The following is a 27032-nucleotide window of genomic DNA, read 5'->3' as shown; positions in this document are numbered from 1 at the left end:
CCCATTGTACTACTGAAATTTTGTGTTGCGGTAGCTGGAATGTTCATACCACTAATACATTAAAAAAAATTGTTACACTGCCAAAACTGAAGTGTTCCCTCAATATGCTTCATACTGTATGCTAACAAAAGGACACCAAAAAATCTTGTGATTAAGAAAATACACAATATTCATCTGCACACAGCTCGACAGTGAAGTTTTATTGTTACATAAATAACCACATGGTCTACGTACTGTCAGAACAGGAAAATTTACACTTCAATTAACATGAAAATAAACGTATTAGGTCAGCAATAAATTTATATGTAGTAGAATGTAATATGGATTTGGTAACACTAGTAACAAAAGTAAATGTAGGATCATCTACTTCTTTCAAACACACAAATGACGTAATTATTTACAGACTTCTGCATTCAACTGTTTAGTTATTTACCTTTAGCATGAAGAGCTGTACACCAATTTCTGAAATAGGGTAATACCATAGGACCAACAAGAAATTTGCTTTTACTCACCCCCCAACATTCTGCAGCTTCGTAGACTCAAGTTGCCTAGCTGCTTCTTCGGTGCGTTTGAGCAAGAGAACCTTCTGTGTGAGGTTCCGAAAATGCATTTCTTGAAGCATTTGAGATCTTTTCTTTGATTGTTCACTTCGAGAAATAACACTAAGAACCCCTCGCTCAGGAACATACCGACAAATAGCAGCCTCAATAGCCCTCTGGAACTCTTTATGTGCAGAGTCCATTTTTGCACTGTAAGCATTAATCAATTCCTTCAATAACAGACTTTAAAACTATATAAAAAAAAATCACTATCTTACACTTACACACAAAATGGCAGAGAGAGTGCCTCCCCACTATTTCAACAGACTAATTAACAAAGGAAACTCCAACTATTTCTAGAACGTCTGTAGCAGGCCTACCACAGACACAAATATTAGGAAATTGACAGGTACATTGACTGGTCTAATCATCTAAACTTTGGACAAGTCCATAGCTATTTGAAATTATGGCATCTTGTAAAAAAAGTGGAATACAATCTACATCACATATAGGTTATTGGGTTATCCTCTTGCCACAAAAGTAATTTAAACATGAACTTAATCTCAACACGTGAAGCACTATCTTATCACATCTTTTTAGCTGGAGAAATATTACTGCCTCTTAAAATTGTCGATCTCCAGCCACTCACACTCCCTTTGGTGCCCACGATTTCCTAAACAGCAAGGGGGATGGCACAATAAGTTATCCAATTTTAACCATAAGCACCTTGGCTGCAATATTTTTTATTTCCAGATTTTTCTTGGCTCAGAGCCCAGCACAATGACAGTATCTTCTCTTTGCACAAGATAAAAGTGTGTCATTAATACTCTGGACTAATTCGTCTGTTGAGTAAAGCCCCTGAATGGAGTTACTGATGAATTTAGGACAATTTTTGGCACCTGATCAAACTTCACCTGCTCTAGCACCATCAGGATTAAATGATCTTTGACAAATTACTGTACATTAATTTTAGCAGCCACATCCTCTGAATACAGATGATGTTTGCCAGCTAAGGATATATGACAACTACTGTTTTAGACAGAATTGTAGTCTGCCCTCTTTAGGAAAAGATTATTACCGAGTCTGGTTACACAAACCACTTTAACAATGAGAAATACTAAGTGGGGAAAAAAAAAAAAAAAAAAAAAAAAAAAAAAAAAAAAAAAATCACACACTCTGGCTTTGCACCACGATTCCTTACATACTAGCAATACAAAAATGCCTGTCACAAAATTTTGTCCCGCACATATTTCCAACAGTAAACAGACATTAAAGATTGACAATCTGGCAACACTAATTGCATAAACACTTGCACTTATGCACTTCAAACACTGAAATGGAAATACAATAGTTTTCATTGTTCAGCTTTAAAAGAAGCCTTTTGCACATCGTGGATGCAAATTGTTCCATACTACTTTATCTACTAGATTCCATTCTAGTTATCTGTGTACTCCCCCCCCCCCCCCCCCCCCCAATGGCCCCATCAATTACTACCATCTATTATTCTTACTGCGTTCAGGTCCACCGTATTTCATTAGGACCTTATATCTTCAGGAGGGTTCGTAACAAGCTTTGCACATGATTCCCAAACTTTATTACCAATCTGTAAGTATTATCACCATGGACCCAATAATTATGCCTTCCAACACCGAGTCTGACAAGCGCATGCTGTTTAGTAAGTACCTCCATGTGCTGCTACAGCTGCTGCTGCTTCTACCACCACCACCACCACCACCACCACATCATCATCATCATCATCATCATCATCGCCAATGCAAATTTGGAATCATCATGTCCACTGTCAATAGGGAAAAAGTATAATTCAAAAGCTAACATTTCATAGCTAGCAGTATCAGGATAAATCAAGTAGAACTGAAGCTAAAAGAGGTGATGCACAATAGATGTAACAGCCTGCTGCGACTAAAGACGTGTTAACCACGAACTGGCAAATAAAAACAAGTACGCCTAGACACAGTTGACGTCATCGATACTAACCTAATACGTTATCCACTGCAGCAGCTGTGCAATACTATTCCTATATGCTGACAGGGGTAGTTACCGTACATGTGATTCCTGTGTTGCCCGATTGGCCAAGCTTTAATGTCCATTTACTGCTGGAAATATGCGCAGGGCAAATTTTTGCGACATTTTAAGTATGTGAGGAATCACGCTGCAAAGTCTGAGAGCGCAAATTTTTCTTCGCCCTATACATCCTGCAGTCTCTTCATTTAGAAAGACACTCGATATGTAATTTCATTCGTATGCTGGTATCTAATAAGAATGTGAATCTTTTGAGAATGAAGTGTACTAGTAAGAAGATCATCTGTTACCATGGACAATATTTCAATAATGAAGATGAGTCATGGATTAAAATATTACAGAACGGTATAGTCAACTATGCAGGTAATTGAACTCACTCTAAGGGATCATGTTATAGGAAAAGATTTTTCATCAATATATTTCCTCCCGAGGGTTGTGCATTTACACACTAGACTGGCCAATTAAACATTTTGAAGAAATGTGTCAGAGCTTTTACCTGTGCAATTTTCACATGATCTGCTTTTGCAAAACTTGGCGAGATATTCTTCCTTATGATACCGAATTTATTAGTAGTACTTCTGCAGCAGCTACAAAGCATGGCAAAAATTGGAGGCCCATGAGTTCCTAACAAAGTCTCTATTTGTAATTGGGAACCTCCCATCAGAAGCAGGTGGAAAAATGCCTTTCACTGTTACTTTAATGATTCCCCTCCCTCCCCCCCCCCCCCGACACTACTCATGAAGGAATGACTGGGAAATAGTCAAAGCAGTATTATTAACCCTCTCCCAAACCTGAAGTGCAAACTGCACAGCAAATGTGTGTATACCACTAGATTACTAAATAACACAAACCATTTTAATTACAAAATAAGTGACCTTTCCACATTAAAATACAATAATCAAATTTTATAAAATCACAATCCACTCAATTTCAGTTTAGTAAGTGGTGAGAACAATTAAATTGTTTGTACTTGGCATCACTTAGCAACTCTTCAGTCTTTCCTATATTTTGAGTTAACTAACAGAATATGGTCAACACTTCGTTATCACTAATGAAAAGCTTGCGAGGAAATATTGTACTAGTAACTCATTTCTAATGAATATTAGGAGTTTATCCAAAATTGGTTCCAACTCTGGCTTCAACAAGACAGATTTAAGATTTCACTATTACGGACTACTGTTAATGTTATCATTGCCTCATTATTTATAAAGAAATTATTTCTTATTATCTGATTTGACCTGGAGACAGTTAAAAAGCTGCCTGTACACATCATTCTGGGACTATTGAGCAATTAAGAAAATTGCTGGCAAGAAGTCTTACACTGACTACAAAAAAAAAAATTATGGACACATTTCTTGAAGAATTTAAATAATTTTCAATAACAACCGCTATCTGAACTGCAATGAAAGTAAAGTATTATGGAATTGTTTTAATAAATAACAATTTGTACTTTTACTACTTTTGTTTGATTTTCATTACTACTCTGTTCTATATATTTGCCAGGCAAACAAAATACCAGATCAATAACTTCAGTAGAGTACACAATGCTTTGAGTGTTTAAAAACTAGGCAGGTATACAATACTAATAGAAACATCTCTCTTCCCAACTAAGGCATTAATTGCAATAAAACACCCAAGATTAATTCAATCCATTAAACTTAACAAAACTGAAGAGCGAATGTGCAAGTGAACATCTGTAACCCGGCAAATTCGTGTACATACATCAACCAACCATAACCCATATGAAATTCATTTTATAACTAACAAATTACACAAGAGAAACTTTTGTTAAACAGTTAACGAAAAATACAAACTTTGAAACGAAACAGAAGTGAAAAGAAAGTGAAGAGAAGTGAGTGAGTGTGTGTGTGTGTGTGTGTGTGTGTGTGTGTGTGTGTGTGTGTGTGTGTGTGTGTGTGTGAGAGAGAGAGAGAGAGAGAGAGAGAGAGAGAGAGAGAGAGAATTCTTCAACAACGATAATACGTAAGGTATCTTTCTGACAATAATATTTACTCAGGAATTTAAAAATCAAAGAAACTTAAGTTAACTTACTACTCCCTTAGTTCTTCAGGTACTTCAATTTCAAACTTATGGAAAGTACTTTTACTTATAGGAGGATTTGGGTTTTTCGGCCTTAGTCTTTCACTGCCCACTATTTCCGTATAGGTACTCTCCCAGCCAAGATACTCCACTACATGGAAGTCACCTTTTATCATCTGAAATTCAAATACACAAAAAAGAAATTAAAAATTTGATTGATAATCACTGAAGGTAGCAGATACTTCACTGTCAATGTTAATTAAAGTTGAGTGAGATACCTACTGACGCTTCTAAAACGAAAGTAACGGTACTAACAACCACAAAGTCACAGAAATTTGGTGTGCATTTCTATTAGTATCGTAACTTTAATTAAGCCTGGACTACAGTATCCTTACATATTATGTGTGAAACTAGTATATTTTGTTTAGCTAAGAAAATTCCAAAAAAGAAACCCTAATGGTTTTCCGAGACTATCACATTTGAATCAGGACTTGAAAATTTGTTGACAGGTTTTTGGTGACAATTTGTTTAGCCACTGCTGTCATATTCCATCACATGTAACAGATGATACTAGGTATCAAGCATTTTGTAGAGATCTTTTAACAGGATGCATCAATTAAATTATATACTTCCGTGGTATGCACATATAAATGTAAAGACAACAAAATATGGGATTTAAACATCAAAAACATTTACTTCAACATGGTGACTTCATTTTGCTATTATCAAATCACAGCACGCAACATGACATCTTGGAGAAGTTACATTATTACACACGCGTAACAGAATGATCTATTACAAACTACACAAATATTATGAACGATAATCTGAACTCAGTATTCTAAAAGGTGTTGCCACACTCACTTCTATAACACTGAGTTGAAGGAAAACTAACTGTACTTCACAATATTCCAGTCTAACACCATTAAAAAATTACAGGTTCATAAAAGATTAAGCTTATCCATTTGGATACTGTAGAATCCCGTGACTACTGACATAAAATTTAACTGTAGACACCTGCTGTCAATAGCAAAATTGTGCAAGATATGTGTAAGAAAATATTTCAACAATGACAGAAACACACTTTGAACACTTCCGTTTGATAATACAGAAAAAGAGCACTTACCAAAAATATTTATTTTGTTTGAGACTGGACACTAAACCAGTTTTCACCATTAACATGGGCAATAATCAAAATGATATGCTATCAATAAATTACTATTTCATCTTAATATCAGAAATGAAAACAAATCTAAAGAGCTTCTCCTTGACAATTACTATGCAGAAGAGGTGGTGGGTTGGAATTACTAACATCTATGTATCTTTTTTCTTTTGTGTAATAAAAAAATAAACTCATAAATGTTCAGATTGTAACCACATGTACAAATTAATTTGCAATGTGAATGTCTAAGACTCATTCCACATTATGATCTATCATGCAAAATGATCCATGGAATATGTAACCAAATGATCACAGTCAGAACAAAATTTGATTTAGCTTAATTATGACTGGGATAGTAACATTGTATGGTGAAAGTAAGACTATTAAAGCTGATGGCATAACAAACAATGGATGCACTGAGCCTGTCTGTGTAAAATACTACAGCTGACCAATTCGAACTGTCACTAATGCACCGGGAGGAAGGGGCAATTTCATAACACTGCTCTGAACTGTAAGATAATCCCTGTCAACCATACAATTGCAAATTGTTGCTTTGTGCCTAGACACACACACAGTATGATGGAGATTGTTGTGGATGTGTGTTTGGAGAAGTAGTGACGTACACTGCTACACTTTGGGCAGCTTGAATGTTAACACACAATGTCTTACATTTATGAGTTCACATGAAACCGTGAGTCCATGTGCCACATACTGCCATTGGCTGATGGAAGGGGATCAGCTACTGCCATGTTACGGTAAGTTAAAATGCTGTATCTGGAGATTTTGATATTTACATATTTTACCACAGAAGTACGCAATTTACTTGATAGCCAGCATTAAATGTATCTCTAACATGCATTAGTTTTAGGACGATTTGCTGTGCGTTTAAGTGTTAGGCTACATGACAGTAACTATAAACTTTACCTTTCATCAGACTTCAAGCATACACTTAATTTCAGTGCTTTGATTGGCTTGTGATCAGTGATTACAATCTTTCATCACACAATAGGAAATCCTATCCAATTTTAAACCTCCCACCCAGTCAAATGAAATCTGTTGAAGGGTGTATTGAAGCTCAGAACACTGTCAATCTGCTGTGATCTGCGACAAAATGAAAAATTAGGTCGTAACGTCACTATCACTACTATTTTTTAAAATGAAAGTGGCAACATGTTAAATTTAGTGCAGCCCAAGGTCCAGACCAGATTAGGTGGTAACTTGATTTGAGTGCTAAGATTAGCTATTTTACTGAACACAAGTTCTGATTAATCTATAGTGTAACCTAAGGTTGGCTGAAAAGGTTAAGTTAGGTAGGAATTTGGCAAAGCCAATGAGAAAGTCAGGACTTTTTATATATTTCGCACACCATAGTTGTGTCCCACTGGAAACACTTATGTGATTTTATGTATGTGTTAGTATTTTCCAATTAAAACAATCAATTTGTCAAAAATTGATTGTTTTCGTTGTTATATTATCCCATGTGGCCACCATTCCTTCTTATGTAACCCTCTTGTCAGCCTTTGTAATCGTCTCTTGTTCAGACCGTCATCTGTTTTCTACCTCATGCGTTACCGTATTTACTCGAATCTAAGCCGCACTTTCTTTCCGGTTTTTGTAATCCCAAAAACCGCCTGCGGCTTAGAATCGAGTGCAAAGTAAGCGGAAGTTCTGAAAAATGTTGGTAGGTGCTGCCACAACTAACTTCTGCCGTCGAATATATGTAGCGCTACGCAGGCACAAAGATAAATACTGGCGCCAAAACCTCTGAATCAGTAAATAAATTTAAAAAAAAAGTTGGAAGACTAGCTTTTTTTCTCCGCCATGAGTTTCGACCACTGCATTTTCATACATTATCCAACGAAGTAAATACCAATTCCGTTTTGTTCATCTTTGAATGCAGCAGCATTTCAATGTACTACGAAAATCTGACTGGCAAGACTGTTTGAGATGTTTGTCAATATGGCCAACTCTACATTCTGATTTCTGAATTTTTTTCCTACCTGTGAGAAGAGATGGTTGCTAATAGGAACTATTATGAATTGTGAATCACATGCAGTATTCTCTTTACCATAAGAATAATACGAATATAAACATTTTGCCACGTATTCTTTCGTGTTTGCTGCTATCTCATTTAAATCCTGTCTGCCTAATAAACTACGAAACTAGAGTGAGACAACAGCAAAGGCGGAAGAATATACATATCATGTCATGTTTATATTCGTATTATTCTTATGCCTAATAGTGATACAGTCAGAAATGAAGCACGGCAACTGACTAGATTTTTAAATCTAAGACGACTAAGTTCTGTGCAGAATTTAATGTACTAAAGAGGCGTCTGCAAAGATTTTCAAATGGAGAAAAATTTCCGCTAAACTCTCATTCAGAACATCTTCTATCATATGCAGTCTATTATTTGGTTCTTGTTGATCATTATCAAAGAAAGCAGTCTCTTGCCATTGTTTCGCCAATAAGACGATTCCTTAAAAAAAAAAAAAAAAAAAGCAACAACGGCGGCAGCGTGCACAAGAGCAAGCCATGCCGCAAGCAGCGACAGGTCGTAAACACTCATTATCAGAATGCATTTTCAGCTTAGAGTGACGTAAACACCTATAACAAAGAGAACGGCACTTATCAGATCAAAGAAAAATAAGCAATCAATTCAAACCAGATGAAGCACGCGAAAAAGGAAGGGTACCCATATAAATACAGACTGAACACCTGACTCATAGCAATGGCTACCTGGTAAAGCTAACTGCTAAGCTTACGACTCGAACCAAACAACTATAGCTGTATCGTCATTCATTCGACCTAAATTGTGTTTCATATTACAATGGACCAACTTTGTTTCGATTTGGAGGTGCAGCCTAAAACTTTTCTCTCCCCTTGAATTTCGAGTCAAATTTCAGGTGCGGCTTAGATTCGGGAAAATTTTTTTCCTTGATTTCGAGTTTCATTTCTCAGCTGCGGCTTAGACTCGAGTAAATACGGTAATATGTTCATTCAAAAAACAACCCTCCAAAAAAGCTTCCTAGCACACCACTGGTCACTTAGTATTATTCTGGCCTGGAATGTATTAATCAGCTACTTTGACAATGCTATCACTCCCTGAAATCCTCCCCTGAAATTTTACCCACCACACCTAGAATAGCTTTTTGTTGCCCTCCCAATCTCTGCAATATTCTCGGCAGACCCTATGCTCCTTCGGCACCCATCTCCCTACCCTATGGCTCCTACCACTATGAATGTCCCCACTGCAAGGCATGCCCGATGTACCCTCCTACCTCCGCCTATACGAGCCTTGTAACTGGCACACCTGTGAAACAACAGGTCATACCAGCTGTTATGTAAACACTGTTTGGCCTTTTACATCGGCACGACCACCACCAAATTATCAATTAGGATGAATGGGCACAGGCATAGGGTTTATACTGCCAACATGCAATATACTGTTGTGGAGCATGCTCTAGAACATGACAATTGTGACCTCTGTGCCTGTTTCACCACATGCGCCACCTGCATTCTTCTCCCAGACACCAGTTTATCAGAACTCTCAGGTGGGAACTAGTGTTACAACATGTCCTCGTCACTCGCCACCCAACTGGCCTTTATTTATGTTAATTTCTTCCTTCTCAGCATATCTTCACAGTAACTACTCTTCTTCACTTTGTTTTAGTTTTCTACATCTTTCATTGTCTTACCCATGCATTTTTCACCACCCACCTCCCACAACTATTACGTACAATGTTTAAGCAGTGATCTTTGTCTTGCATATTACTCTTATCTTTAAGCTCTCGGGTTTTCGAATCTCATCCAGTGCAGTCCCCAAGAATCAATCTTTCTTTTTCATCCTGCCCAGTAAGTTTCTCCTGACACGCAATTCTGGGTGACTTTCCTGAAATCTACTTTGCCTAGACCTCTCCAGTCCTTCCCCTTAAACCCTTCCACCTGAAGGGAACACTGGCTCCAAAAGCTTGGCTAATTATAACCTTTCTCTGGGGCTTCTGCCGTCACTTGGTGGGTAGATTTTCTTATCTATCCAATTAAATTATGTTCCAAGACATTAACAACATATCCAATGTAAAATTCCTAAATTCACACAACTTCTACCAGTATTTCTTAAGGTAACCCATCTATTCATTCCATATAACACTTCCGTCATCAATGGGATGGCTGCCTTCAACATACTAGGCAATTTAATAATGCAAAGATCAGTGTAGGCCTACTTCCAAGTTATCAATAATAACAGGGCAACTCCAGCAGCCAACTATGTCAAAATTTAATACCTTCATGGCAATTGAAGTCTCTAGCCTAATTATTATGAACGGAGACTCTAGCCTAATGATTATGAACAGAGACAGCAGTTTAACTAAAAAATGTAATGACATACAATGAGAACCAACCTAAAGAGGATTAGCAGTTGAAAGATGGCTCAGCTTAATTGTTGGAGCCAAGTGCCAAATGCTAACTGCATTATCTGGGAATAGAAAAAATAAGTACTTTCTTACAACTTACGTAAGAATTGCAGGAAAGTCAATACTTGCTGAAAACTTGACATTACATTTGTTTCTTAAAAGGGGACTGCTGCTTAGTTTTCACAATGCAGAACGTCAACACTGTTCAATAGGTAGTGGGACAGGGAAACCACATATTTTCTTAACTGTTTACACTTGTTTTGCAAGAAGTATAGCTAACTTACCTTTATAATTGCTTTCCACCAACCACACGCTTCCTGATCATTGGCCCTCGAAAATACTTCAATTTCCTGGTTTTCAGTGAAATCTGATTTGCTTGTGGAGTCATCAGGTGGAAGCCGTACTTGCGAGAATGGAAATTTTGATTCTGGCTGCCAACTGTAATATGATATTTTTGTTATCAATAAAGAATAAAAGCTAGTAATCACTCAATTCAAAATCTTTAGGGTGTTCTGCAAAAAAGATAATTACCACAACTTACTACCAATAAAATAAATGAATACTTTTAAATGTTTCTTCCTACAAATTTAAAACGCGCACGCACACACACACACGCGCACACACACACACACACACACACACACACACACACACACTATATAACTTCTAATATAAACAATCTATACAAGTTTGAAAACAAGCATAGGCACAAGGTCCAATTGCTTTAATATGGAGTACAACTGATAGATTCTCTAGCAAATGCTGGAACTGATAAAATCACGCTGAGAAGTAAGACTGACTTACACTGAGCAAAACAACATTAGTTACCAGCCAAGCCAGTGTCCAGCTTGTTACAACACTATCAAATGACATCTTCAGTAACTGTGCACCTCTCTCAACCTGCAGCTGCATGTGGCTGCAACATTTTGTCAACCTATATAGTATATAAAAAGAGATACCAAATGGTAATGTTTAGCTGTTTATGGCAACAAACTGAAGCTAAGAAATGTGTAAAGCTGTTTCAAGGCAATGATTATGGGATAAGGAAGTTGTCACTACACACTGAGCATCTGTATGAGCAGTAAATACAACCACAGAGGAAAAAAGCAGATGGTGGCTAAGCTAGGAAGAATAAAATGCCGTCTCACAGTTGTTAACGTCTTCAATTGGATGAGCTTCCTTCTATCAAGAGCCAGTATGTCATCCTTTGATTTTCTTGTGCAGATGATTATACAGTATGCCTCTACATAACAAAGCTCATTTACAGTTTGAAAATACATTGACAAAGTCCTCTCTCATAAGATAAACAGCCATGCAATGCAGAGATAACTTCATCATGCAGAGGCACCACGACAACATTGGCAGGGACTGAGAAAAGCAAGCAACCACAGTGCACTACCCTGCCCCCCCCCTCCCCCCCACACACAAAAACACAGTAATTACACTCAAATATAAAACACCCAGTTAATTCAGTTATTTACAAAAGTCGAAAAGGATTCCCTGTAATGCATAACAAAGAAAAAAATTTCCCTTAATTATTCCACTTATGAATCTAAAAGTGAACCTACATAACTATTATACACCACGACAAAGGTACACATTAACTCAGTCAACAAGGCAATAATAATAATAATAAATAATAATAAATGGTGGTAAACACAACACAAAGTTTAAATGTAAACAAGGTAAGATTTCTACATAACGGCGGTACTGTTATAGATCTACCTTTTTCTGCTTAACACAAACACAAAACAGTTTCACTGCCAACACAAAAATAAAAAAAATACTTACATGCCATAAATTTTAATTTTGATTCCTATTATGTAATTAATGCCACAATTAATATTGATCCCAAGTGCTAGCCCTAGCATAACCACTACAATTTGTGCCCAGTCACAGAATCCAAACACAGGTATTTGCTTGTGTTGTGATTAAGTATAAAGCTATCTTCACATATGTAGAATTATACTCACTCTTTCTCGAACGCAACGGATACTTCCTCATCGAAAATGTCTGTAACGAAGGCCTGAAACAGAAAAGTGACAAAAGTTTAGTTTCCAGTAGTCTACTTAACGAACACGCGTCCTGCTAATATCGCTTGCGAGCTGTTTTCCGGGTCATGGGATTATTCGTGCAATTAAGGGCTGAGTCATTTCTGAAGATGACAGTAAGAGGCACGTTCTTGACACCGTAAAATAGCTTATAACCAGTACTTCACCAAGACTAACTTGTTAGGTTAGAAGAAACAGCAAATGCTGAAGTAAGCGCACGTCTGAACTACATAGCACACACAAACCAATATACGTCTCTTGGATAAAACTGACCTTATTTACCATGACTTTAAGGTGCATTAGCATTTCATAATGCTTAAATTATTCCCTGTAAGACACGCGCGTGTAAAATCACGCCCTGTCAAATGGGACATGGCGTCCTAGCCGCGTTCTCGTACCACTCTTAAAACGAATATTCTCCGAAAGTAAAAGACATATCGGTAAAATATTTTTTGGGAACATATTTGAAATTTAACTGAATGGCCTGCAATGGAGCTTCTCCCTACAAACGACATACTTTATACAGTACAAACCTTATAATAGGCCCCATTCTCGCCGCATACTTCAACTGCAAGATCCTCCATCTTACTTTTGTACCATAGAAACCTTGGGTTTGAGGCTATATCGACATTGGCCAATCCTACTTAAATAAGAGAATAAAGATTCTTCCCTATTGGTCAGTCACACTGTTCCAAAGATAACTGCAGAATTTCCTTGCTCAGACAGTAGACAGTGTATATGTTTCGCGTGTGTTATGACATTTTTGGAATGGTTGAGTGTATCATATGATTGTTAATAAAGTAATTATAGAATGTCTGTTAGTAGTGATTCCGAAGAATTTTACGACGCTGAAGACTTAACACCCAGTCGACAATCGAGGTAAAAATAGCAATTGTCATGAAATTGTTTTGTCGGAAATGTATCAACTTTATAACCTGTATGTCATTGCTGGTGTCATTCCCCACGGTGTATAATATTCCACATCGAATTTTGGCAAGCTGATTATAATTTCATAGCAATATCGTATCCTCGTTTGGAACAGGAAAATCAAATCTACCAAGGAAGATGATGTTATCCCGAGAAGTGATTCTGAAGGTAGTGTTTTTGCTGCAGAAGCCAAAAGAAATTCTACGACAGAAGAAACAGCTTCATCCCGTCAACTCTCAAGATCAGTACCCAATGACGAATGTCAACAAATCCCAGAAAAAGATGTAAGGATGAAAGCATGATAACTATATAGTGAAGTTTTGTAATTTGATGTATTGTAACGTTGTTGCATATGTTGAAACTGCAATTTAGCTGTTTTGTAGGTATCTTTCCCAATATTTTTTTCGTAGACATCTGATTACGGTAGCATCATACTTGCCTTCGCAGATTAACGTAGGCACCTATTTTTGTCTTTGTCATAGCTTTATTAGGTGGTCAATGTACCTGAGAAAACACACCTGTACACGCAAAGGAATCAGAATATATCAGTAAGACTCACAAGTTATTCTCATACAGTGCTGTCATAAGGTTATAGGACCTGAATAAACAAATATTTCAATTCAAAGTTGGAATTTATGAGTAACAGATTCATGTGCTGCAATTGCAAAGAAAAACTCCCAAGACCCATTATATGCTGTAGTCATCATTTTCAATACATAGGGGGTGTTCAGTAATGAATTAAAGAGGCAGTTTCAACTCCAACATTAGGCCTACATGAAGGTTGATTCTGACTGCAACATAATAGCCTATTTGTTTGCAGAGCACTATTCACAAATCAGAAGTAATAAATAAAATTGGCTGCTATTATTTAGCTTTAGATGCAGTAACGTACTCCAGCCTTCACATTCAAATTGACGAAAATCGAGGAAAGTACATAGTGTAGCAGTTGCAATTACTTCGCTTGTTTTTGTGGTTATTTCTAACTACCCTTTTTGCTGTGGTTTTGTCAAAGGCCATAGCTTGTTGTGATTGCAAAATGATTTGTAGGATAGCGTGAGGTCTAGGTTAGGTTGAAATGAGACAATTTGGTTATGAGTTGAAGCCAACAAATACAAATATAAAATAAAAGTTGAAGTAGCAGATTGATTTTTAATATAGTCTGAAGTCTACTATTATGATATACTTAACACATTGTTCATTATAAAAACTATCACTGCAAGATTTATTCAGATAATCTGGATTACATAATAGAAAAATCCACATGAAGTATTTTGCTGCATGCTTTGTTCATATATTACATGTTACCATGAAAAATGTGTAGTGGGAGAGGAGGCACTACACATTTTTTACAAAGCAGCTTACAAAATCCAGTTTCTCATATTAATACTAGTTTGAGTTTTGGTATTGCTATACAGGGTGAAGTGAAATTCGTGCACTCAGGCTTCGCAGTGCGACTGCTCACATGCCAGCGATAAAAAAATGTCTCTCTCAAAATTTCGTTCGGCGAGTACATCCGACAGAAAAGAGACTTTAAAAAGTGGCAAAGTGGCAACACTGTAACCACATGTAAAGTATCTATCTGTGTCCACACGCATTAGTTGTGCTGTGCAGTTGGTGCAGTGGATAGAGTTTTCTGTTAGCATGTAGGAGGTTGAGGGTTCGATCCTAAGTTGGGGCACATTGTTTTTATTTGCTGATTTCATTCTGACATTTCATACTGCAATATACACCATTTCTTAGGTCACAGTATCCTAAGTTTATAACATTTTGTAATGCTGAGCGTAACAAATATGTGGTTAGACAAATAAGAAATAGACAGTTGAAACAAATGACCTGTAATAGGTCAGCATAACTACAAAAACAATATCAGTTTCAAGAAGCTAAAGACGATAGCACAGTACAATAACACAACATCTACCTGTTGTTTATACTACATATAATATGAGCACTCAGATGTCACACATTAGCAACCAGTGACAATAATGATGTCCATATTAATGACCGCATGACTTTCACGACAGAATACGTAGTCCTCGGAACAAACAGATGCTCAAAGCAATCTCCCTGCACGTCCAAACATTGCGCAACCCACCAGATCATACAGCTCTGGACACTTCACAGGAAGTCTGCATCCTCATTAACAAGAGCAACATGAACACACGCTACCAATTCTTCCACATTTATCGGCGGAGTAGAGGCCATCTGCTCGTTCAGGTGTCCCCACTGGAAGATATCCAGGGGATTTAGGTCAGGTGAATATAATGGCCATACAACTGGAACTCCATGTCTGAGCCATTTCATTGGAAATGTTCTGTCCAAATACTGTCACACAATTCCAGAATGTGGAGGTGCACCATCAGCTTGGAACCTTGTGCAGTCGACCGGTCAGGCAACATGTAAGGGCCCAAACACCTATCACCCAATATTCCGGCCCAGACGTTGATACGAAAGCGAGCTTGTTATCCACGGTCATGGGTGACCTGCGGATTAACCTCAGAGGGCATTGTGCAAATTGAAGACACCATCACGAGTGAATACTACTTCATCTGACCATATTACAGTGTTAACAAAGTCATCATTGATTTGCTGTTGTTGTTGGAACCATTCACAGAATTGCATCCGTTGATGGCGATCCGCAGGGTGGAAGTGTTGCGAGAAAGCATTGATAGGGGTGCAGCACATGCTTGTGGAGCATGTGAACGACCTTGAGCTGCGAGACACGCAGCTGCCTTGCTATGCTATGTATACTTCGCTGAGGTTCCTGATGTACTCCAGAATAGCTTCCTCAGTAGCTGGAGTACGGCAAGTCCGTGGAAGACCTGTTTCACACAAAGGTGGAAGGAGAGAACCTGACTCCTAAAGGCGCAGCTCCAGATGGCGAAACGCATTTTTATGTAGATGGCGTCGGCAAGGATATCTAGCAGCATATTCACGAGTGGTAACACCAGCCTGGTTATCAGGTGAGCCAAAGACCAGAAGCAACATATTCATCATTTGTGTCTACTATACGTGGGCCACACTGGTTTAGAGGTTTACAATGAGAAAATTAAATACGTGTATGCATGTTCAGTGGAGGTCTGTCATGAGCGCGTTACTGTGCTCGCAACTAGTCCCTGTCCGGTGGACAGTGCATACAGTATAAACACACCATCAGTCCTGCGTGCAGTTCCACCTAACAAGCATTACCCCTCTGACAGATATTGTTCTGCATGATTCGTCCCAACACCGCTAATTGTAAAATGTTCGGTTTCTGATTACACTGTTTCCCTAATGATGACAGACGTGATGTTTCCACAGCCCCATCGATAGGATAATGATAATAATAATAATAATAATAATAATAATAATAATAATAATGCATTGAGCTACATACTAAACAGCATGTGGTTACCAGACTCAATGTTGAAAGACATAATTAGTGAGACTATGGTGATAAGACATACAATTAGTAACCGAGTTTGGACATTATTCACAAAGCACGTTACTAGTCCTACTGGTAACATAAGGCCCTAACGAAATGTAATGGACCTGAATGAGGCAAGAATAAAAGTTGGTACTAATCTATGGGATCATTTGAGGAGGGTACAAGGAAAACAGGTTTCATGTCTAAAATATAGATAGAGTGGTGCGAATAAATTCACGCCCGTGACTTGGAAAGGTCTTCTTTCAAAGCTGACCATTCTTCCATTTCTACGATTGTAGTATGTAAGGGCAAATGTTTTCTAGAGGACCTGCTGCAATCGCTGTTGACGATTAAGATGGCAGATACCGTACCACCTGGACTACCAAATAAAAAACATATGCCTCAACCCAGGATTGAACCATCAACCTCCTGCATACTGACCCAAAACTATATCCATGCACCAACTGTACAGCACAACTAATCTGTACAGACAGAGGTAGTTACCATACATGTGGTTACAGTGTTGCCAGATTGCCACTCTTTAAAGTCCTTTTTCTGCTGGGTATACTCGCTAGGCAAAATTTTGAGAGAGACTTTTTTTTTTTTTTTTTTTTTCGCTGGCATGTGAGGAGTCATGCTGCAAAGCCCGAGTGCTCTAATTCCACTTCACCCTGTAGATGATGTATGATGCGCCCTCCTAATAGCTGTAGTCTGTGTTCTTTGTTTATCTAAAGCTTCTATTCACCATTCCTACAACCGATTTTGTGTGTTTGTCTCATTGCATTTTGTTTCTTAGAATTACCATTACACACTGAAGTTCCGTGATGGGCTTTGCTAGTTTACCACTAATCTTATTATCACATACATTCCAGCTCTTTTTTCTTGTTATGGTCATTATTTTCCATTTATCCACATTTGTAAGGGACATGTCGTTCATTACACCAATTGCAAATTCAGTACAAGTTGTTGTGCATTTCCTTAGTCATGTAACAATAATACCTTCTTGTGGTGAACTTTTTCCCTCTCCTCATTAAACAAATGTTTGCATTCATATACCGTCTATATTAAGTTGACATCCTACACCATTGTAAAATGATGCTTGGACAAATAAATTAATGATACTGGTTCTGTTAGTTATCCATCTCCTTTTACATGCCAATCATTTCAATTATATTTACCGTATCACTTTTCATCACTTAATTCAAATGTTCACTTTTGATTTCCTGTTAAGAAATTACGCTAGTTAAAGTGCACTTACGAATCTACAAGTTTTCCATTGCATGCTGCTGTTGGCAATTTGTTATCATTGGCTGTGGCCAGTGAAGTGATAGCATAGGACAACCAGTGAGAATCACTGAATGTAATGATTTCTTTCTGCAGAGGATACAGATTGATTACTTTGTTTTCCATGTGGAGACAGCAAGATTAATTGATGGCTATTATTGATTTATGTCAACATGTTTATATTCACAATTATGTTTTTTTGAATGTCATGATTTCCTAAGTTGTGTGGTTAGGTTGAGATCTGATAGCACAGATTAAATTGCAGTGAGTGAAATAAGCACCAATCACATTTAATGTCATAATTATCATCTAGGATATGATAGCTACCTCCTCCCACCCTCCCTGGAGCTTTGGTTGTGATTACACATTGAGCTGTAAAGAAACCCTAGGCCTAGGTTAGGTTAGAATGTGATGAATTGATTATGATTTGGCAAAGGCCAATAAATGTAAACACATTAAAGTGATTGGTAACAGATTGATACATAGCCTAATGTAATCTGAGGTCTGTGCTTAGTGTAAGTTAATCATCTAAGAAGTCTACTTAGACGTCATACTTTCAAATTTGCCACTATTTTTACTACACATGTTGCATCAGTGTTTTCATTTGACATAATTTTAATGTTCTCACACTGATGTCAACCATATTGGACTTTCTAGTGAGTGAGTGTGTGTGTGTGTGTGTGTGTGTAGATCTCGGTGTATGAGTACACTGTCTTCAGTTGCCTCACCACATTGATCCACAATTGAAGGTTTGGAACAGTTCCTTGACTTCACATAAGTCCAGAGAGGTACCTAGTACTTGAATGTAACCTATGATATGTTTCAGCTACAACTCTCTTGCATTTGTTGGATTTGAACCAAGTGCTCTGTTTGTTTTTTGAATAAGTTATTACTGACTGACTGGCAGTTCCATAAAATGCAAGTAATCTCTTAGTTTTCTTAATGAAGTTTGGTAACCATTGTCCTTGTAATAACATTATGGTGACTAGTCCTTGTCTCTTGCCAATATACCCAGGATCTGAAGTATTTCTCCACATTTAAGCTGATGGACCTGTTGTTGAAAGCAGTTGTTTGAAACTTATTCAACAGTACATAATAATGCTGTTTGTCCGTAGTACCAGTAGTGTATGTGTTCGTTTGCTAGTCAGTACTTGGCAAATTAGTGAAAAAAGCTTATTTGTGATCTGGACCTGTCTCCTCAATGATAGTACTCCTACCCACTTCAGTGCCACCCATGGTACCTTTTCGGCCGTCAGTCTTATGATCACTTTCCAGAATCCCGAGGCACAAAACATAGGGTGCTTTGAAGGGCCTAGAACACCATCTTGGAAGTCTCACAGCCTGTCTTTGTGAATCATCTTCCTGTTATTAGTGGGCTTGATAGACTTCTTTTTTTAAGAAGTTACCCAACGATGCAGCAAATAATTTTCAGTTTCTTCATGTTTACCAACAAAAAATGTTCACTTAATTGTGATCAGATTTCTAACGCGCAGGAGTTTCAAAATTCAGATCAGTAAGTTAAACTAGTAAAGAAATAGTAACAAAGTTCACAGATGGCTAAATAACTGATAGCTTCCTATTGTAACAGTTGGTGCTAACTGACTAAGGAGAACATATCCTTTATGTGCAGATTTACATAGTGGTTAACATGTCAGTAACTGGGCACAGACTGCAAATTATATATTGACACATATAGGTTGTTAATGATTTCAGTACTGAGGCCTGACTGGTAACATGTTGTTACCTTCTCTCTTCCGGGCACTGAATGACTGACTGGCTGAGGCTATGTGTGCCACACCTAGTTATAGGTGCGCATAATGTACAGAATTACTATTTACTGAACTATTAGCTTATTACATGTTAGGTAGTTGTGATTGCAGGTTTTCTTGACACATTCCAATGATAAAATCTTCTCTAGTGATCTTCTAGGTGGTGGCATAGTCTTGTCACAATGTTTCAATGAGTCTTGTACGTATCATCTACAGGCAAAATGTTCCGCTAATCTACATAGCTGCTTGACCACTGACCTCATCTGTGGGTGGGCCAATAACAGGCCTCTGGAAGCAGGTGCCGAACTGGCGGTGGAGGAATGCAGTGCGGCCCTGGTGTCAGCATTGAGTCCCGGCATGTGTGGCATCTGTCCATTCCTGTTCCATTTTTGTACTGTGGAATCCAATGGTGTGCTGCTATCACAATATATTAGGTTGTTGTACAGATGTGTTTTTACCACCTCTTTGACAATCAAGTCCTCGAACCTGTTGACACAGCACAACCTCATCATTCATTAGAGACTGAAGGTGTTTTCCTCATTGATGACATGCTCTGTTACCCTGGACTAGTCTGTCTGCCGCAGTCAAGTATTGCTGATGAGTTCTGCATAGTGCTGTGAAATGCATTGCTGTGTCTGTCTGATTTATTACATCCCACATTCGCACTCAATATTGTTAATGCCTGGTGTCCGTGATCCTAGCGGGTCTTTGTTCAGGCCAAGGATGTCCTCAATTTTTCTTGTTGCATGGGTAACAGTCATTATATTATGTTTCTCCATTATTTTTGTGATCTTTGCTGTCAGTGACATTACATACAACATGAAAACTACACATTTGGCTTCTTCTTTATCTGGTTTGTCCTCCCTCCTCCTATCTACCTTTAGGTCACATCTAATTTGCATTTTGTTGTAACCATTTTTGCAGAAAGTTTCCTGCAGGTACTATAACTTACTCAGCAAGCAATTCCTGTAGCAGAGGCGCCTCACTCTATGTACTTCGGTAGTTAGTAATGAGTTGAGTTGCACTGAATGTTGGCAAGTCCAAGCATTAAGGTAGAAGCATTGTGTCCCTGCATGCTGTTGAAACTTCTCGTGATCAAAATTTCTAAGAAGGATAGACTTCCATTCTCCTCTGTCTCAGTGGTGAACTTGATGTTGTTATGAATGCCACTGAGATAATGTAGGAACTCCTGTAAGTTTTTTCTGTCATGTGACAGACCAGGATGAGACACATATCACGACTGGCTAGTCTGGGCTTGGTACAGGAGCAAATCCTTGTTACCAGACTCGAACTTGACAAGAATGCAAGTACTTTGCTAACTCACCATGTGGGCCTGGCTTCCAGTCTCCCAGACATAACTGAAAGTGGATGGATGGCAACACTTGCACAGTCAGTGAACTCTGCAGGAAGAAAGCCACTAAGAATATATGTGACACGTTTCTCTGACTTCTGAGAGCTCTACAGCAGGAAGACAAAAGATCAATAACAACCTGACTGAGAGACCTGAATGAGCCAACAAGTTCCATGCTGTCGAAAGACCTAAACTTTGCTGCAGTTCCAAGAATGTTTCTGAAACATGGCTTCATCAGCAGCATAGAGCATGCCCTACATGGGCTCCTGGCAGAGGCAGCTCAAGAAGTGAGGAGGTCCTGTAAAAGAGAAGAATGCTGGAGAGCAACATATTGACAACAGAACAGAGAGCACTACTGGCCCTACATGATGATATGGACATAGTGGTCTCAGGAGCAAATAAAGTCAGTGGGACAGTGCTACCAAACCCAGGAGATTAATGACAGAAGATAGAAATGTTACTGCAAGATCCAGCATACAAACAAGGGGAGAAGGGTACGACAACATCTGTGACATGTAAGACATTTGATGTACGCCATAGCTCAGGACTGAATTGGAACACCACGAAAGGTTATACCCCAGGGCACTGGCACCACCATGGCTATGTTGCCTCCCAAAAATACATAAGGAGAGAGTTCCACTGCAGCCTGTATTGAACACCATAAACTTGCTGACATACAGGATAGCCAAACATCTGGCACAGCTGTTCGAATCTCTCATGGGTCACTGTACACACCGTGTCAAGAATGCGACAGAATTTGTGAAGGTACTCCGTGGATTAGGCTTGGATGAAGAGGACCTACTAATCAGCTTTGATGTCACATCACTTTTCACCCAGGTGCCATTGGAAAATCCCTTGCGCTATTCAAGGGACACGTCAGTAAAGACACAAACTCTTCCAACATGTACTCAGCTGATCTGCTGAGAAGATTTTATTGTGTAGAATAGTAATATAAAAATCAGAAAAATTAAATGGAGTAAAGATACAGTAGGCAGTGAGGTAAGTTTGTTTAACTAAAACCACTATAACTAGAAAATGGCATAAATAATAGGAATTACTGTGACTGCGATTTTAACGTACACAGTGATTTCCAAAGCACGTCTGAAAGTTTCAAGAAAGTGAATTTTTTCTAATTAGAAACAGTAGAACCTCACTAATCTATTGCCTATGGGACTGGAGCTGGTTGGAATGCAAATAAAAGTTGGATTATTAGATGAACACTTCTATTGACCCATAACATCACAATACAGTGCAGCACAACTGTAATATTCAACTGTAAATACTGCCTTGAAATATTGTTCCATGCTAAAATAGCAACAAAACAAGAAGAAAACATTCAACATTAAATGATCTTACATGAAAGTGCAATGTGCCATAGCGCATGTACTCCAAAATACATCTTTATTGTACAATAAATAATATAGTATTATTGTGGTGAAAGTTTAATGTCTGCGCATACCTTATTACAGTACTGCATTGACACACAACTGATTTGTACCTAAAGTATTTAAAACACGAGAAATCACAAAAACAAAAAAAACTTCTTATCTTAAGCAGGACGAAAAAGTCTTGTAATATCCTTTTGCTTAGCAGACAATTTTAATTTTTCAGCTATGTTCGGCCATTTTCTAATCCACAAAATGTTCTTGGGATAGACCTAGAGCTTTGCTCAATGCATTGAAAAGCTGCATCAAATGCATTTTTCTTATACATTTGGGATACTTGAACTGTAGGTTAATTGTCTTTGTTGTTATCATCTTTCCCATTATCATTGGTTGTTCAAGTTGCAGTGACAATAAGCTAGTCATCGCTTACTTCTGCTTTTGTTGTGCAGTCAACATCAGCTGTACTGATCCACTCATTTATGTCACTGGGCTCAACGTCCACTTGTAAAAAAAAACAGATCCACTTGTTTTACTTTTATTTGATGCCACTATTTAGTTTTACACACTTTAATATGTAAGAAGAACATTGTCACTAATTTATAAAAAAATGTGTGTACAGTAACACTTATTGATAGTTAGAAACAAGTTATTTCATTCTGAAAGTGATCAAACTATCGTACCTAGCAACGGTCAGCTGTCTACATATACGTATCGCAGATGATGAGCCATCGACAAATGTAGTCCTGATTGTAGCAGCGACCTGGGTAGGTAAACAAACACAGAAAGTGGGATGGTTGGACTAAGTGGGGACTTGGTCCATCCAAAGTCATATTTGTGAGGTTCTACTGTAATTAACAAACTAGCAAGTTAATTTAGTGGAAATTTGCGGTGCTGGAAACAGATAAATCAGTCCTATAGAGCTGTTGGTACTGAAATTTGGAAATAATTTAAAGACTGGAACATTCTAAAACACAACTGGTTGGCTGGTTAATCCTAAATTGATAAAATTTTAAATACGAATAACTTATGCAATATAATGTTTTTGGAAAAAAGTAAAACACTTATTGGGAAGGGTATAGTGCAGGCTTTCAAATGGGCTGTATCAATTTAGAAACAGACAAGTATTTGCTCATTGAAAATTCCACCTTCATTTTGTTTTCATGTAAATCATAAATATTTTATTAAAAGACTATGAGCTAGCTATATTTTATCATCATCAGGAATTGAGAACTAATGCAATGAGCAAACAAGTTTTGAGAATATATGCTTAAATAAGAAACTGGTTATTTCAGGTAACTATTGTACATGCACTATTAAGAAAATGAGACCAAACAAGGGAAAAACAGTAATATTCATGTCAGAAGTGGTGTAAGAACAAGTATAATACTCTGACCGTGCTTTGTTACAAACCGGCTGACAGTTGTATACCTCTGCTGTCACCTTCATAACCTCTCTGTTAGGTTGCATCGACGAGGGTGCGAGAGACCATCTCCAGTGCATCACCTGTTCCAGTGGAACTGCTATTCCCCTTTTTTCAGCCCCCATCCCTTCCCTGTCACCAGCCAGTACCATAGTAGACTACACTACAACAGCTTTTCAAGATTGTCTCAGGTGACATCCTTCACAGATCATCATCCTCAGTCCAAAATGGGTGTGCACTGAAGATTGTTGTCGAACGAAACACAATAAGAAGAAATTCTAGCTGTACTGAGTCTCCTCATTGGGAATGTATGCCTCTTAATCCCAAGTATAGACTATGTTCCATAGTATTCTGGGTCACCAAGGATCTCTTCCTTCATCGTGGTATTTGTCCTATGTATTGGTTCTTGCTGAACACATTGAAACTAACTTTGTTACATCATCAGCTCCCTCTTCTTACCTGGCTGCCTTTTGAAAACTTAAATGACAACTTGAAGAATCTATCATCATTTGGATTTTCTGCTCATGCATTTGCCCTGTTTGCAGTTCAATAATTCATCTCTGTATCCTTCAACCTCCCACCATACCAAATTATGTAAAGAACCTTGTTGTTGTCTTCAGTCCTGAGACTGGTTCGATGCAGCTCTCCATGCTACTCTATCCTGTGCAAGCTTCTTCATCTCCCAGTACCTACTGCAACCTACATCCTTTTGAATCTGCTCAGTGTATTCATCTCTTGGTCTCCCTCTACGATTTTTACCCTCCACGCTGCCCTCCAATACTAAATTGGTGATCCCTTGATGCCTCAGAACATGTCCTACCAACCAGTCCCTTCTTCTTGTCAGGTTGTGCCACAAACTCCTCTTCTCCCCAATTCTGTTCAATACCTCCTCATTAGTTATGTGATCAACCCATCTAATTTTCAGCATTCTTCTGTAGCACACCTTGTTGGCTGGAATTTGCTTCAGGCTCTTCTTGATTCATCACACCATATAGTGTCATGCCCTGATTCAATTCATAATCGGATGATACAACATCTGAATGTTACTCAGAGACTCCACCTGCTCAGGATCTTCAACTTTATTTGGCTAGAAGATGGTTTCCCCTTTCAGTAGCGAGATATTATCTTCGTCCCAATACTTAAGCTGTGCAACAACCCAACAACTACTGACCAGTAAGCCTCACCAATATGCTCTGCAAACTACTTGAAAGGATGGTAGCCCAGTGATTATGCTGGGTTCTCAAATCACAGTGGCTCTTGTTCTCTTGTCAGTGTGGTTTCTAGGAGAAATTACCCAGAAGCAACCATCTAATTAGATTTGAAACAATTATCTGACAGGCATTTCCTCAATGTCAAGACCTCATTTTGCAGTCTTTTCTGATCTACAGAAGGCATATGAGACTGATTGGCTCCATCACACTTTATTCACATCTACATCTACGTGATTACTCTGCTATTCACAATTAAGTGCCTGAGAGAAGGTTCAATGAACCACCTTCAAGCTGTCTCTCTACCGTTCTACTCTCGAACGGTGCAATGGAAAAACGAGCACTTAAATTTTTCTGTGCGAGCCCTGATTTCCCTTATTTTATCATGATGATCATTTCTCTCTATGTAGGTGGGTGCCAACAGAATGTTTGCGCAATCGGAGAACAAAACTGGTGATTGAAACTTCACAAGAAGAACCCGTCGCAACGAAAAACGCCTTTGTTTTAGTGATTGCCACTCCAATTGTCGTACCATGTCTGTGGCACTACCTTCCCTATTTCGCAATAATACAAAATGAGCTTCCACTCCAATTGATGTACCATGTCTGTGGCACTACCTCCCCTATTTCGCGATAATACGAAATGATCCACCCTTCTTTGAACTTTTTCAATATCATCCGTCAGTCCCACCTGATACGGATCCCGCACCACACAACAGTACTCCAGAATAGGGTGGACAAGAGTAGTGTAAGCAGTCTCTTTAGTAGATCTGTTGCACCTTCTAAGTGTTCTGCCAATGTATCACAGTCTTTGGTTTGCTTTGCCCATCACATTATCTATGTGATCGTTCCAACTTAGGTTATTTGTAATTGTAATCTCTAAGTATTTAGTTGAATTTACATCCTCCATATTTGTGTAACTTATCTCATAATCTAAATTTAGCGGATTTCTTTTAGTACTCATGTGAGTAACTTCACACTTTTCTTTATTCAGGGTCAATTGCCACTTTTCGCTCCACACAGATATCTTACCTAAATCACTTTGCAATTCATTTTGGTCATCTGTTGACTTAACAAGACGGTAAATGACATCATCTGCAAATAATCTAAGAGGGCTACTCAGATTGTCTCCTATGCTGTTAATGCAGATCAGGAACAATAGGGGGCCTATAACACTTCCTTGGGCAATGCCAGATATTACTTCTGTTTTACTTGATGACTTTCCGTCTATTATTACGAACTGTGACCTTTCTGACAGGAAATCACGAATCAGTCGCACAACTGAAGCAATATTCCACAGGCACACAGTTTGGTTAGAAGATGCTTATGAGGAACAGTGTTTGAAAGCCTTCTAAAATCTAAAAATATGGAGTCAATTTGACATCCTTGTCGATAGCACTCACTACCTCATGAGTATAAAGAGCTAGTTGTGCTCCACAAGAACAATATTTTCAGAATCCATGCTGGCTATATGTCAGTAAATCGTTTTCTTCGAGGTACTTCATAATGTTAGAATACAGTATATGTTCCAAAACGCTACTGCAAATCGACATTAGTGAGATGGGCCTGTAATTCAGAGGATTACTCCTATTTCCCTTTTTGGGTATTGGTGTGACTTGAGCGACTTTAGGTATGGAAGTTCCTGTGAGCGAGCAGTTGTATATAATTGTTAAATATGGAGCTATTGCATCTGCATACTCTGAAGGGGAACTGTCTGGTATACCATCTGGACAGGAAGCCTTGCCTTTATTAAGTGATTTAAAGTGCTTTGCTACACTGAGGATATCTACTTCTATGTTTCATCTTGGCAGTTGTTCTTCATTGGAATTCAGGACTATTTACTTTTTCTTCTTTGTTGAAGGAGTTTCGGAAAACTCTGCTTTGGTGGCCCTGTCATCCGTGACTTCATCGTTGTTATCGCGCAGTGAAGGTATTGATTTCTTCTTGCCACTGTTGTGCTTTACATATGACCAGAATCTCTTTGGGTTTTCTGCCAGATTCTGAGACAGAGTTTCATTGTGGAAATTATTAAAAGCGTCTTG

The 27032-nt window shown here is 38.2% G+C and overlaps 2 protein-coding genes across 5 annotated transcripts in view; one reads left to right on the top strand and one right to left on the bottom strand.

Moving 5' to 3' along the window:
* The window catches only part of LOC124712666 (synaptic functional regulator FMR1), a 240306-nt gene extending 227471 nt beyond the window's left edge, over positions 1 to 12835 (bottom strand). For all 4 annotated transcript variants that reach the window (XM_047242889.1, XM_047242892.1, XM_047242890.1 and 1 more), the window contains exons 1-5: positions 12778 to 12835; positions 12167 to 12219; positions 10478 to 10631; positions 4632 to 4795; positions 513 to 749 (exon numbers count right to left, since the gene is read on the bottom strand). In XM_047242889.1, coding sequence (XP_047098845.1) covers positions 513 to 749; positions 4632 to 4795; positions 10478 to 10631; positions 12167 to 12219; positions 12778 to 12828 — 659 coding nt within the window. In that variant the 5' untranslated portion in view covers positions 12829 to 12835. The remainder of the gene's footprint in view (positions 1 to 512; positions 750 to 4631; positions 4796 to 10477; positions 10632 to 12166; positions 12220 to 12777) is intronic.
* A 151-nt stretch (positions 12836 to 12986) lies between these two features.
* The window catches only part of LOC124712650 (WD repeat-containing protein 44), a 161051-nt gene continuing 147005 nt past the window's right edge, over positions 12987 to 27032 (top strand). The window contains exons 1-2 of the mRNA XM_047242888.1: positions 12987 to 13123; positions 13287 to 13455. Of these exons, the coding sequence (XP_047098844.1) occupies positions 13056 to 13123; positions 13287 to 13455 (237 nt within the window). The 5' untranslated portion in view covers positions 12987 to 13055. The remainder of the gene's footprint in view (positions 13124 to 13286; positions 13456 to 27032) is intronic.

This window comes from Schistocerca piceifrons, chromosome 1, assembly GCF_021461385.2.
Source record: "Schistocerca piceifrons isolate TAMUIC-IGC-003096 chromosome 1, iqSchPice1.1, whole genome shotgun sequence".
Lineage (NCBI taxonomy): Eukaryota > Metazoa > Arthropoda > Insecta > Orthoptera > Acrididae > Schistocerca > Schistocerca piceifrons.
Note: the sequence above shows the minus strand (reverse complement) of the source record. Positions and strands in the feature narration are given on the sequence as shown.